The 15,610-nt window shown below is 33.2% G+C and overlaps 1 protein-coding gene across 6 annotated transcripts in view; it reads right to left on the bottom strand.

Annotated features, from left to right (window-relative positions):
- Positions 1–15,610, bottom strand: part of LOC138306001 (cyclin-dependent kinase 4 inhibitor B-like) — a 637,657-nt gene that overhangs the window by 611,230 nt on the left and 10,817 nt on the right. For 4 of the 6 annotated variants that reach the window (XM_069246315.1, XM_069246312.1, XM_069246317.1 and 1 more), the window contains exons 2-4: positions 10,579–10,675; positions 9,802–9,915; positions 9,295–9,381 (exon numbers count right to left, since the gene is read on the bottom strand). The exons of 1 other annotated variant lie outside the window; for it this stretch is intronic. In XM_069246315.1, the coding sequence (XP_069102416.1) occupies positions 9,295–9,381; positions 9,802–9,810 (96 nt within the window). In that variant the 5' untranslated portion in view covers positions 9,811–9,915; positions 10,579–10,675. Of the gene's footprint in view, positions 1–9,294; positions 9,382–9,801; positions 9,916–10,573; positions 10,676–15,610 lie in introns of all 6 variants that reach the window. One more of the 6 variants, XM_069246313.1, reaches the window with a different exon arrangement.

The raw sequence follows: 15,610 nt of genomic DNA, 5'->3' as shown, positions 1-15,610 counted from the left end.
AGACAGATAACATATAGATCGGTATTCTTCATAATCTTAGTCACAAAAGAGTGCACTCGTTGACACGTAGAGGTCTGAACGAACGGCGCATTCGATCACTGTGCGAAACGTCCTTAATTATCAGTTATTAATAAGCATTTTTCAGCATTAATAGAATGACGTCATCGTTAACATTATGGATTTCTATGCGTTAGCAATTCAAGTTTCACGGATCGGAAGTTATGACTGTAAGTGATCACAGTGATATCTTAATTGGAGCATATCGTAGAATACATTAGATGTTAAATATAAACAATGTTGCACTACGGCTAGTAGAAACTTACACCTATTACACCTATCCTGGTAATATATCAAGGTTATGCTGATCTTAATTGGACATGATACTTGAAAGTACAAATGTACCACGATTATGTGCACAAACTATACTCTAGACCAATTTATAATTTTAATTATTAAATTTTAAAATTAATATTTTAATAGAACCCGTAAATAGAAGGGAACGATTATAATAATCACATATAATGTTTTAGAAATCCTTCCGTGTTTATATATTGCCGTGTCGGATTGAAGTCGTCTAACATTATTTTTCCTTCATTTTATATTGATATCGATATCAAGGTTTATCATCGGACACCAGAGATGACATCTATATTTGAGTTTGTTTCGTTGACAAAATCGATATTATATACCTTAAAGTAGTTAAATTATTTTTTTATGATACTGTTCCAATGAAACGATCAACGATAACTCATTGTACGAGTTATCAAGATGATTTATCACCCTTCTCTTATTCACTCTTGGTTATGTCTTTCAATATGTATGTATTACATTTTTAGGTTTGATGAGGGCATTATCTTATAAATTTACAGTAAGAGGACTGAATTGGACATTATTTTATAGATTTACATTTTAGGACTGATGCTGGCAATATCTTATACATTTACAGTAAGAGGACTGATGAAGGCATACATTTACAGTGTGAGGACTGATGAGGGCATTATCTTTTAAGTTTACGGTGAGAAGTGGTGAGCGCAACGTATATTCGATGTTCTGTGACTTTGTGAGTGAGCATATTGTTATAGTTTGGATTGTTAGGGAATAAAGTATTTTCTCTATTTTCAAATAAATGTTCTTAATTGTTTTCACTGTTTTATCTTAGTATATCAGAGTTATCCCCATTGCGGGAAGGTATCAGTTGTGATATCACTATTTTGTGAGCAAAATAGCAGAATTGATCTAAAACTTACAAACACATGACATCACAATCAATACCAATCCAAAAGGACAGATACATATGTATAACTCTTTATAATACAATGATGAATTTACTGAAATAATGATTATTACCCTGTCTTGTGTCTCTGTCATATCGGATATTATATGAATACAAGTATGAAAATTAAAAAGGAAAAAGATATTAATTACATATATTTCATCATAGGCATGGTCACTTCACTATTCTAATATCATCTGGTTATAGTAAGCGACCATGATTTTAATTTATTCAAGCGGATTAAAAAATGACAAAATAAGTTAGTAAATCGGATTCTTGTTACTAGATCAGGGTTATGTGATCTTAATTTGACCGTATCGTAGAATACATTATATCTTAAACATAAACAATGTTGCACCAGGGCTAGTAGAAACTTACACCTAAAAGTCATATCGACTTATATAGATTTAAAACAATGGTATGACAATATTTAAAACTGTTCAAATTACATGTATGCTGCAAATACGAACAACCCAATTTAAAAAGACGAATGGTGTAAAGGTTGTTTACACGGGAATTTTTTTACTAATAAACATGATACAAAATTTATAACAGTCGCGATCCTGGTAATATATTAAGGTTATGTTGATCTACATTGGATGAGATGCTGGGAAGTACAAATGTACCACGATTGTGTGCACAAATTATACTCTATACCAATACGTATTTTAATATAATCCGTAAATAGAAGGGAACGATTATAAGAACCACATATAACGTTTTAGAAACCCTTCAGTGTTTATATTTTGCAGTGTCGGAGTTAAGTCGATTTATATTATTTGTCCTTCATTTTACATTGATATCGATATCAATCTTCATCATCGGACCCCAGAGATGGACATCTATAATTCAGTTTGTTTCGTTGACAAATATATACCTAAAAGTAGTTAAGTTATTTCGTTTTTTATAATACTGTTCCAATGAAACGATCAACGATAACTCATTGTAGGAATTATCAAGATGATTTATCACCCTTCTCTTATTCTCTCTTGGTTATGTCTCTCAATATGTATGTAATAAATGTAAATGGCTTCAAAATATCTATGAAGAAAAAAAAAGGATACAACACTTATGTCAAATGTGTTTCCTTATTAGCTGTTCGTCTCTGAAATACACACTTACGTCGACAATAATGCACTCTGGAGCAAGGCATAGCCTGAAAACAAATCAGTTCAAAATCTAAATTGTTTATATTTTGTTAAAATCGGGAATCAAATGTATACATCTTACGAGGTATGGATGCAATTCAATAAGCGAGTTATCCTCCTTTATTAAAAATCCCTATATACACTATGAAATTAATAAATATATACTATTTATTAAAGATGTCTCGTCGCCCATCATTTGAACAATAACTGATGTATAATCGTGTATATATGTGTCTAATTAACAAAAAATGCATATGAAATAGTTCGTTTTACTTTTGGTACATACACAATCAGTACTTAATTTCATATAGGATAAAGTGCGACGGATTTGTTTCGGTATGCGATTAATTATTTTTAATATTTCTATAATATTTCTAAGTACAATTGGAAAGTCAATTTTTTTAATGGTGGTAATTGTGCAAAGAAAATAACTTTTATTACTGAAGTAAAATACTAAATTCTCTGTTCCTGTTTTGATATTTAGAAAATACCATTCGTCAGCGGTGGAAAATATTTAAAGCAATGTATTCTAAAATATTTTAAAATGGAAACGTGTTTATTATATTCAGGGGCCGTGAATTTTTGGAGTACATTTTTTCCTGAAACCTTATGTCCTAAAAATACGATATGCAAAGTTTCATGCTTTCTTCAAACTTTGAACAATTTTGCCAAAAATCTACCTTAGTTATGCTGCAATATATTCTGTAATTCACGTGAACTTAAATTATAGTTATACATTATCAATTAAATTCAAATATGTTTCCTAGAAGGTGTTCGTCTCCCAAATAAACGCTCATGTCGACCAAAATGCATTCTGGACCAAGGCATGGCATATCAACAAATCAGTTAAAATATGAATTGTTTATATTTTGTTAAAATGTGGAATAAAATATATACACCTTGCGAGTTATCCATACAATTCAATCAGTGAGTTTTCTTCATTTATTAAATGATCTCTATTTAGGACATAAAATTAAAAAAATAATATATACTATTAATTAAAGCAATGTATTCTAAATGGTTGGAAATGGAAATGAGTTTATTACATGATAAAGGATAAACATGTCTAATGCCTGCGAATGTTGTATCTTTAAGTGTAGGGAAATAATATATATGTGATTTTAATAGGCCTTAAATACCAATCGACCGCGCCCCTCAACGAGTGGAAAATAACTTCCGGTAAGCTTTTTTTTCAGGTCACATAATCTCTGAAAATTTGTTTTAATTGTTTGCTTCCGCAATGTCTGATACCTTTCAGAAATCGGATAGCGGTATACGTTGGGTATCATTGTGCATGTGTTCCATAGTGAAGCTCTCAGACTTGACATGAGTGTTATACATGAGACACTGGTTCACCTTCTGGGCTCTGTTCATACCCCGGCCATTCTTCCACAAGTAACACCTTCCTGTTCGGGTGTTTTTGATGTGCTAAACAAGTGAGATTAACATTTTTTTGTATATCTTATTTCCCACACGTTGGGTGCATAGAACCATATAGGGATTGAATTTCGCTTTTATGTTAACCATGCTTGTATGGAGCAATTCCTCTAAGAAAATATTCTATGGGGCGCGTTACCCTATATTTACACTCACATGACTTTTTATATTTATATTTTATACAATAAAATCGTCATTTAAATGTGACGTAATTATTCAATAAAAGTCGGTCAAAAGTGGGAGGAGCTTACTCAATTGAACAGCGAATAATGACTCTTCACATAAGGTAGAATTATTCATCCGCGACGACAAAAAGTTCAATGTTTTATTGTAAAATAAACATGAGAAAGAAAGTTAATTTCAGAGATAATCTTATATAATTAGATCAGAATTTTAAATATATATTCAATTTTGCTAAAAGTTAATATATAGCGTAATAACATAAATAATTTGTACACGGCCACATGTGTGAACTCGGTGACCGTTATTGTGCAGCGAGGCGAAGCTGACGCACGCTTACACACTTGAGTTTGCCGAAGTTGTCAAAACATCGATTTTCAAGTAGCTCAATGTGTTTGAGATGTCGTCTGACCTGACGATATTAAATCCTTGGGAGCCATTTGATTATATAATCTACGTTTAGATCCATCGCCATCGATAGATGAAACAATTTCACTTGTGTTCGATGGTTACAATGTATTTGTGGTGACCCGTAACTGTAAACACGTGGATTACTAGCGGTGCATGTTTTATAATACACATGATTAAATTCTCAAAGAACAAAGACAAGATGATATGTTTATAACTGACCTCTATCAGAGAGTCTCACGCCCGTCCACCCCAAAGACTCGATCGTAGGACGAACATAGGCACAGAGGTAATGTTTACATTTGACACCCATCATTTTTAACATAAATGAAAGCACGTCGGCCCGGTCGGGATATTTTTTCCGTTTCTTTATACAATTGTTAATTTAAAATTTGTTTGAATCATATATGAATATAAAACATGTATATATTGTTTAGATTTTTCCAAAATTTTATGAAAAACAGCAATATACACGTAATGTTGCGTCAAAATGTAAACAAAGCCATGTGTTTATTCTTTTTAAGTAGTTCTTTTACGTTGTACAGAACATTTTCATACGCAAGTTCAAAGTTCAATGTTACCATGCAGTTATGGTAAACAAAATCGGCTAGTATTAGAGTATAGTGACCAAGTCTAGCAAGTGTAAATATAAAGTGTTATACATCATTGATTAGTATATCACCTGAATTTCATATTTCTAAATATAGTTTTTACCTTTGACCTTTATGGAAGTAAAGGTGAAAGATCAAACATCACCAAAATCACCTTTTTATTGAAAAAAATTGCTTTTCTAGATCATTTAATGGACGGAACAACAACACAATTTGTAAATTTTAGATTATCTGTGTGACCTTGGAAGAAAATAGCAGCTAAAATGACAATAGTGGCAGCAAAATCATGTATTGATTAAGTTAGTAGTTACACATAACAAAATAAAACATTGAATCGATAAAGATATGAATATCTATGTAATAAAAAAAATCAAAGTAGTATAAACATTATAATACATATATATAATATTGATATTATCATATATGTACATCGGCAAAACACAAGGGAGGTCATTCTTATTCTTGCACACTACTCATTGTTTCGAAGGAAACGTTTGCATTGAGTCCCAATTTCTCATGAACATGGAACATGAAAGATGGTGTAACATCTTCGTCATAAGACTTTGTTTCCATTCATATTACTGAGATGACATGTTTATTTTTACAAATCGATATACAATGTATACAGTATGTACATGTATATATTAAAACGGGATATTACTTTTGGTATCAATTGAGAAGCAGAAGCAATAAAAGTTTTGTTGTAAGAACATTTTAATCCCGTGGGAATGTTGGAGATCTATGGTTAAGATCAATTGTTATGTATATATTTGCGTGAGTAATCGCTGTCATAATATTGCTGAATAGTATGTAGGCTTAACTCATACATGCTACTAGAGTGGATCAAGGATTGACGGTGTTTCCTGGGTTTTTTAGCCCACTATCTGATGATATTGAAATCACCTTTCGTCCGTGGTCCGCCCATAGATATAGATAAGGATTATACTTACGCCGACTACCACGTTCTAAGTAAAACCCCCTATAACAAACACAAATATGCGTTGGTGTCTCTTATCCCTCCTTTATATCTTTAGCTATATCCTAATTTGTAATAGAAGGCTATTTGTGTATAGATAAGGATTATACTTACGCCGACTTTTTGATATATAAAGTAAACACATATAGACATATTTAAGCTATCACGTGACAAACTATCATTGTAATTATATATCTATTTGTTCGGAAAGGACGTCAGTAAGTTGTAATACCTTTTGTCCAATCCATTGTCTTTTGTTACAATAAAATTGATTTAAACTAAACTTATATTCCCTGCCGTCGTCCTAAATACCGCGCGGTAGTTGACTATCACTGCGCCAGACGGCGATACAGCGAAATGAATATCCTCTGTTATCCTATATTACGCAGGAAGTCTTGCATATGTTTGGTGTTTTAACCTAATTGTTTTTCATTTATATACATTTTCTTAATAATGTTTTCAAGAAACCTTTACATTTTGCTCTGGAAATGTGATGGGCCTTTAAGAACAGCTATTACGACTGCAATCTAAAAATAACATCGGGATTTTTTTGTGTATATTAGATATATGATTAGTCTAGTTTTTACCATTAGTCAATGGTGCTGAAATGTGAAGACACTATGTCACTAACATTTCGTTTTTCGTTATCACATCTTGAAGAAATTTCAGTATATGTTGATAACAAATAGGGATTGGTTTGCGCTTTTATGTGAACCATGCTTGTATGGAGCAATTTCTCTAGGAATACATTCTATGGGGCGCTTTAGCGCCTCATATTGAATATATTCTGAGAGGAATTGCTCCATACAAGCATGGTTAACATAAAAGCGAAATTCAATCTCTATATCTACACTCATACGACTTTTTTATTTATATTTTATGCAATAAAATCGTCATTTGAATGTTAAGTAATTATACAATTAAAGTCGGTCAAATGTGGGAGGAGCTTACTCAATTGAACAGCGAATGATGACTCTTTACGTAAGGTAGAATTATTCATTCGCGACGACAAAAAAGTTTAATATTTTATTGTAAATTAAGCATGACAAACAAAGTAAATTTCAGATAAAAAATTATTTCATCAGATCAGAACTTTAAATATACATTCAATTTTGCTAAAAGTTAATATATACCGTAATAACATAAAGAATGTGTACTCGGCCACATGTGTGAACTCGGTTTTTTATGTTCAGCGCGGCGAAGCTGACGCACGCTTACAGACTGGAGTTAGCCGAAACTGTCAAAACACCGGTGTTCAATTGGAAGTAGCTCAACGTGTTTGAGATTGTCGTCTGACTTGACGATATTACATCCTTGGGAGCCATGTAATTATATAATCTACGCTTAGATCCATCGCCATCTACAGACGGAACAATTTCACTTGTGTTCGATGGGTACAATGTATTTGTGGTGACGCGTAACTGTCAACACGTGGATTACTAGAGGTGCATGTTTAATAATACACATGATTAAATTCTCAAAGAACAAAGACAAGAGGATATGCTTATAACTGACTTCTGTCAGAGGGTCTCACGCCCGTCCACCCCAAAGACTCGATCGTAGGACGAACACAGACACAGAGGTAATGTTTACATTTGACAGCACAGCACGTCGCCCCGGTCGGGATATTTTTTCCCGTTTCTTTATACAATTGTTAAAAAATGTTGGTATCATATATAAATATAAAACATATATGTATTATTTACATTTTTCCAAAATTTTGCGAAAAACAACAACATGTATACACGTAATGTTGCGTCAAAATGTAAACAAAGCCATGTGTTTCTTTAAAAAAGTAGCCCCTTTAAGTTACATAGAACATCTCCATACGCAAGTTCAAAGTTCAATGTTACCATGCAGTTATGATAAACAAAATCGGCTAGTATTTGCGTATAGGGAGCAAGCCTAGCAAGTGTAAATATTTAATTATGTGTAACACAGAACAGGATGGCTTCTATAATTAATATGGAAATAGAACTGGTCTTCATGCTTATTCAATCGGACTGTTAAACTGATTGAATATTTATATAGTTCAATAACTTTAATCGGTTAACATGGCATGTGCTGTGAATGTATATTGAGTGTGATTGACAACGTATCAATAACAGTGTGCATACGACATGCAGACATCACAAGCACATGTAAACTGTGTAGGGTATGCATTGATCTTCTATCGCACACACACGTGTACAGTCGTGTGTAGTGAAACGTTATTTTGATTAATGTAACAAAATCACTACATCTGTAGCTGTAAAATGGAGTTTTTGTTAAATGAATTATTACAGTTTTATTTTACCGACATGTATATACTAAATTTATTGTTTGATTCAATCATATTCATAATGTTCTTCTTAAAATGTTGTTAGCTACAGTACATGCAATGTACATGTACATGTGCACATGCATGATGTTATACCGGTATGGTAAGAAAAAAGGGGTCTGTCACAGCTGTGGTTGCTGAATGGTTAAGATGTCCAGACATAATACCACAAACCCTCCACATTTTAGTAATGAATGTCATCTATATGGAAATGGTTGCTGAATAAACAGAATACAAGTAAGTATCTTACAAAACAGGCTTATTTTGATGTTTGACAAAGGAATGGCTTTTTTAAGTCTCGAAGCAAAATACGCATTGTATTGTGAGATACCAACCATACATTTTCTCTCTCCTTCTCTCCATATATATTATTTTTTGGCGATAGATTACTCACCTTGAATTCAATTTGAAGTATACCATCATACGAGGTTTTGTCTCATTTAAAAAAAAAATGTAATCCATGTCACATATTTCTTTTCAAATTTATCGTTAATTTGTAATGTAACGAAACGAAATTGCAATAAATGATTATATAGTAACCCATTTCTTTGTCTTAGACAGAATAAAATTAAGATACATTATTAGATGTATCAAATTCAAAACTGTGTAACACTGCGTACATTATAACCATATGGAATGTGTATGACGTAATGATTTCTCTGGATTAAAATAACAACTAGAGATAAATACTACATGTCACTCTGAAAATAAATATCCTTCAAAAACTGTTAAAGTACACACATATTTAACCAGCAGGATATTTAGTTAGTGAAAACAACTTGGCGTACAACATACTATCATTCTAATCTACGTATGGTAGTTATTTATAATAGTCCATTCATATTAAAAGTGTACCACATTATATCGCAATTAGAAGTCAAACTTTAGTCTTTGCTAGGTATATTTAGTTTTTTTTGTAAAGATTGTTACTAATTACTTACAATGTTTGGGTCTGCTCCTTTCCCTAGGAGGTCTATTACTTCTCTCTTGTTACCTCTCTCTACCGCATCATATAGTCTGCTATCAAGCTAAAAAGACAGTTAAATTTATAATATCGAAGTGTTTTAGTACACTGTCAGTCGATGACATATCATTTTTTTATTATAATTGATGGAATATAGTTACATTAACGGAGAGATGATGGTAGATGAATCCCATGCGGCTGCATTATTCGTTTCATTTGTGTTAATCAGCTCATAACATTTCATATTAAGTAAATGTTGTCTTTACGAAAGTAGTATGATCAATACAGTCAAAGGTCATTTCATTTATATACATGTATTTATTTTTTTTTAAGTGTCATCGAATTAATATTTAAAGTATGGCACAAATGATGATGGTCATTTATTATAAAACTAGTATTAGTTTATTATTAAAGCGTGACTTAAACATTTTTATATTTTGTTACAAGTTATGTTTTTTTAAAGAATATTGTTATATATACTTACATCAGCCATTTCTATTCGTTACGGGTTGTACTGTTGAACTAATCTAGCTTTGCAGAACCTGCACCGTGAACTCCAGATCCTTACTGATTTGCTCAAATCAATTTGATGGTTCACCTAGATGACACAAGTAAGTTTTGTATGTTTTGTAGCTAAAATATCAGCATACAAAAAAGACAATAAAAGCTCCCCCATATTGCATGTGAATTCAGTAATTGTCTAGAATCGACATGTATCAATTGAACGTCTGCAAATCTGTAATATTAGCAGGCATTCTATTATTACATTCACCATGTATCGATAGTCAATATTTATGTTGATCATAACTGTCTACTTGGCATTATCTTAAAGATGCTCCACCGCTGACAAATGGTAATGTTTCACTACCAAAAACAGGAGCAGACGATTTTGTATTTTTCTTCAGTTACAAAAGTTACTTACTTTACACCATTACCACCATTGAAAATTGAGCTTCTAATTTTACATCAAGTTAAAAATATGAAAAATAATTAATTGCATCCCGAAAAAAAATCCGTGGCACTATATCCTATATGGATTAAAGTACTGATTGAGCATGCACCAAAGGCGAAATAAATTTTTTTATGTTATTTTTTGTGTTAATTAGTCATATATATACGCGATTAAACACCAATTATTGTTCAAATGATGAATATCATATATTCTCTGCCAGCAGTGGAGCATTTTTAATAGATTTACAACGTGAACACTAAAAAAGTCATGTTATATTATAATGAAGCTATAAATTCAATTGTACCTTACATTTAAGCCATTATTCTTCCACGTTTCCATCTTCTCGACTCACATTATTTCGATTTGCATTGTGAGACGGTCTACGGTGATTTGTTACTGAACATAGCTAAACAAGAAAACAACAAACATTAAACATCATCAACAAGTGATACGAAATTAAACTTTGGAACAAATGTATCATTTTAACTCTAACAATAATATGGGTACTATATTCAAATCGAATTTCAATATGTACAGTTTGCCTATCACCTTTTCAACCTTTCAACCTGATATTAAAGTGAAATGTCACGTATATTACAATCGCTGAACTATCCCAGAGTTGGTACATGTGTATGTTTCCCCATCTAAAGGGTGATTATTTCTTGCCCTTTTTAGTATCATTATTATGTGTTAATGGGAAATTGGACGCGGCCCATTGAAGAATTAAGGAAATTGTTGTAAAGTGCATCAACTAAAGCGTAATATTAGAGTAAAACAAAACGACTAACGTATTTTCTTCAATATTATAACATTAATGTTGATACTGATATGACCATGTGATTAAAATCGCCTGAATAATACACTAGACATGCCAAAGGTTAATGTGTTCCATATCCTTCCGCCAAATCTGAACCACTCTACTAAGGTAAAAGTTCAATGATTTAGATATGACATTTTGTAGTAGTCAAGCTTTGGTGTATAGACATTGATTACATTAATTGACAGCTTCTAAATTGATGGCGGTTTGGTCATATTGATCTGAATTTCTATTCAAATTGTTTGTTCTTGGGTAACAGTGCGAGAATATCGGCCGCCAGCCGGGCACGAACCCGCGATCCCGTACTTACGAAATTCCCTCTGGCGCGAAGCTAGAAGGCGACCGTATCACTTTGTACCATTAACACCTGCAACACTATTATCCCAATCTCGTATAGCTAGCTTTTGCTAGGAGTGGTCTACGGCACCAAATATATCAGGGCGAGAGTAGTGTGCCACCAGACGAGCTCTAACCCGCGACCCCGGACTAACTGGTCCGCTGCTCTGCCGACTGACCTAAAGGGAAATTCCCTCTAGCGCAACGCTAGAAGGGACCGCATAACTATGTACAAGTAAAACCTGCTACACTTGCATATATTCTCGAATATGTGGGCGGAATTGGGTATTCAATATTCAAGGACCCTGATAGTGTTTGATATTGAGGGATAGCTAGTCCTATATCAGATGATTCTAGCTATACTTAGATATCTATCATAAATTACATATATCCGAAATAACGATATTGAAAGATACCCCCTCGAACTTAAAATTCGGCGTTACAAATAATACATCGGAAAATGAACATATGTCATTACTTATTGATTTTAATCAAAGGTGCAGTAAAGTAAACACAATGGAGACTGCGATAAATATTGCACCCGTTCTAACAAAGTTGATTGAGTCGTTATTATCATTATCGGTAACCATCTACTTCCTTGATCAGCGTAGAATGTATGTGATGTGGAAAATTCATTCCCTCTTCCCCATCCGTTATAACGCATTGGTGATTTTACGTAGTGGAATGAACGTTTGTTCGTTAACGTTTGTCTACAACTATTCATATCATTTTTATAGTTGTGTATATCATCTGTTTAGATGAATAATTATGTGTTTAAAGCTAGTTTTTTCTAATTAACATAATTTTCCGAGAGGATTAAGGGAGTAAGGGCTGGTATAATTGTATAGCTATACGATTAGGAATGTGAACAATGAGTTTTTAAATTCTTAAGGATAACGTAACAATCGCAAATACTTTTTTGTTTTACTATTCATAAATAATGTAGAACAACAGCTTCATGTAATACAATGCTCTATTCGTGCATTTGGCCTCCTTATATCTAGCAATATCTTAATATTATAAATTGAATGCAAAGGCGCAGAAGAGCGCAGCTACATATAAATACAAGATTTTAATCTCAAACCTAAAGTTGTGGTGCGGTCATTGAATTCTCGAGGCTCCTTAAATACAAATTTAAGCACTACCGATGAATGTTGTGTATCTTGCTATGTAATTATATGAATCACATAGGCAGGTTATCGATAGTCAGCCTCTCAGATCATGATATACAAGATAGAAAGAAATTGAAATAACTGGAATAATTCAATCTTTTCGTCCAAACGCGGAGACGTGGCAAAATACACGGGGATCTGTGGCGTCATCTTTGGCATCAGGTTTCTTGACGTCATCGCTTACTGTGCTGTGCGCTTGATAATACACAGTCAGAGTATACATATTTTATTAGTACATTTTTTATGGGTTTTTTGTCAACACTCTAATTATAAATCTAAAAGTACTTAAGCGTACCCCGGTGACACGTTTTGTCTTCACAGACAATTAGTAATTTCGCTATGCAGATAACGTGAATCAAAGCATTGGTGCTTATATGGAGGCGCGAGCCTTCTCCAGATACGGGCATTTATTAGAAACTATATGCTCACATACACGTCTTATGGTTAGTTGTGCTGCACTCTTATTAAACAATGTAATTTGATATGGTGATATGCCATCCCGAGCTTTGTGTACAATCTACGGTCCCTAACAGAGGTCATTAAAACATGACCAACGGTATACAGGTGACACATAGGGAGGTTTATAAAAATGACCAATAACAGATAATACAACGCTTAACAATAAACCAGATCTATTAAATCGGTACTAACGATACGCATAGTGCTCTATTGGATGTATTGTTTAAAACGAATAATGAAGTCATACAATATATGCTGATATGTACTATTAGCAACAACCTCAAACTGTTTTCGTGATTGTAGAGGGTTTTAACTGCAGTGTTCCACACTATAGTTTATATAGGGATTAAATTTATTGTTCTAATTTTCATAGCGGCTATGAATAGCAGAAGCTGTCTACTTATCCCTTTGAGCGCATTAGCGCTCCTCGGAAGAAAGAATAATTTATGGAAATAAAAATTGGAAGGTTTTTTATATTGTATTTTAAATTATGACACCCATATACGACGAGAAACGAGAATGGAACAGCTGGATGACGAGATCGTTCCACAACGTCGCGTTTTCAAGCTTCTGCCTTCCGGTCGACCCTTTTTGCAAATGACAAAGGATAAACCAAAATTATGACAAAGGATAAACCAAAAATATAGTTAGAATACAATTTAATTTAATTATTACACTAAACCTTAGTTGATTCTATATCAAGAAACAACACATTAGATATTATGTAAAAACATTGTAGGGGACTATGTTTTATTGATATGGAACTGGCGCATTGTTTTAAATCAGCTAATCGATGCACGAGAATCGATGTATTCAAAGTGTATTCATAGTGTTTTCATAGGCAAATGTTTTTTTTTGTCATTTGGTTGATACATATGGTGACGAGACACTCAGAATGTAAATATATTTGAATAACTATGATTGTTTTTACACATTACAATTTTGCACTTACTCACATGTGGATGTTCTCTTTACAGTTTTACTCTGACTTATTACAATATTACATTATTTGGATTGGAATCCTTATTTAGACTTTTGTGTAGATTTAATTTCATGTCAAGGAATATAGATAATTTTCAAGATAAACACATGTCAGATATGGTTATTGCTATTTATAAACGAAGCCAACTACACAAACTCCCTAAATTGTTTTATTTATTCTTTCTTTCTCTTCCTACTCAATATGACTTTCTGATTGGACTTAGACGTCACAATAGATATCGACGTTGCATATTGATTTGAAAATAGCCCTTTAAAACAATGAACTGTTACGTTGAAATACATTTTATCTTATCTAAGAAAGTAGTGTGAACAAATGATAACATTCGTATCCCTATTTTGTAATTTCGTCGGGGTATGGAATAAATGCTTGCAGACATCTGTGAGAGTCCGTGTACCTAAAGCAGCGTCAAATTAAAACACTTGATAATTGTGATGGAACACATGACATCAATCCTAAAAAATAAAAGGGGTAGTATTTAGAATTATGTTTCACTCACTATTGTCAAAACGCCTTTATTAACAGTCTTTCCTTGCAGGAATATAAAATCATTAAATATATATAAAAGATAGTATATCCATTGTTATCTTTACACAAGTTAAAAGTATCAGATGATGTAATTGATACTGCAACTCATGATCCTAAAACACATGTTTTTTTTTCAAATATAGTTTGAAATCGGTTTCTAATAAAAAGCTATACATGGTGAGAACTTTCGATATCATGGTGTGACTATGAATACCTTGGCGTAACTATGGATATCCTAGTGTGACTATGGATACATTGGTGTGACTAAGGATGCCCTTATATGACTATAGATACCCTAATGTGACTATGGATACCCTTATATGACTATATATACACTAATGTGACTATGAATACTCTAATGTAAATATTGGTACCCTGGTGTGGCTATGGATACCCTGGTGTGACTATGTATACCCTGATGTGGCTATGGATACCTTGGTGTAACTATGGATAGCCTGGTGTGGCTATGGATTCCCTTGTGTGACTATGGATACCCTGGTGTGACTATAAATACCCTGGCGTGACTATGAATACCCTGGCGTGGCTATGAATACCCTGGTGTGTCTAAGGATACCCTTATATGACTATAGATACCCTAAGGTGACTATGGATACCCTAATGTAACTATTGATACCCTGGTGTGGCTATGTATACCCTGGTGGCTATGGATACTCTTGTGTGACTATGGATACCCTTGTGTGACTATGGATACCCTGTTGTGACTTCGAATACCCTGATGTGACTGTGGCTACCTTTGTGTGACTATTGATACCCTGATGTACTATGGATACATTGATGCGACTATAGATAGCCTTGTGTGACTATTGGGTATTCTGATGTTACTATGGATACCCTTATGTGACTATGAACACCCTGTTGTGACTATGGATACACTGGTGTGACTATGGATACCCTGTTGTGACTTTGGACACCCTGGTGTGACTATGGATACCCTGGTGTGACTATGGATACCCTGTTGTGACTTTGGACACACTGGTGTGACTATGGATACCCTGATATGACTATGGA

Source organism: Argopecten irradians, chromosome 13 (genome assembly GCF_041381155.1).
Source record: "Argopecten irradians isolate NY chromosome 13, Ai_NY, whole genome shotgun sequence".
Taxonomy (NCBI): domain Eukaryota; kingdom Metazoa; phylum Mollusca; class Bivalvia; order Pectinida; family Pectinidae; genus Argopecten; species Argopecten irradians.
This window is presented reverse-complemented; position numbering and strand designations above follow the sequence as displayed.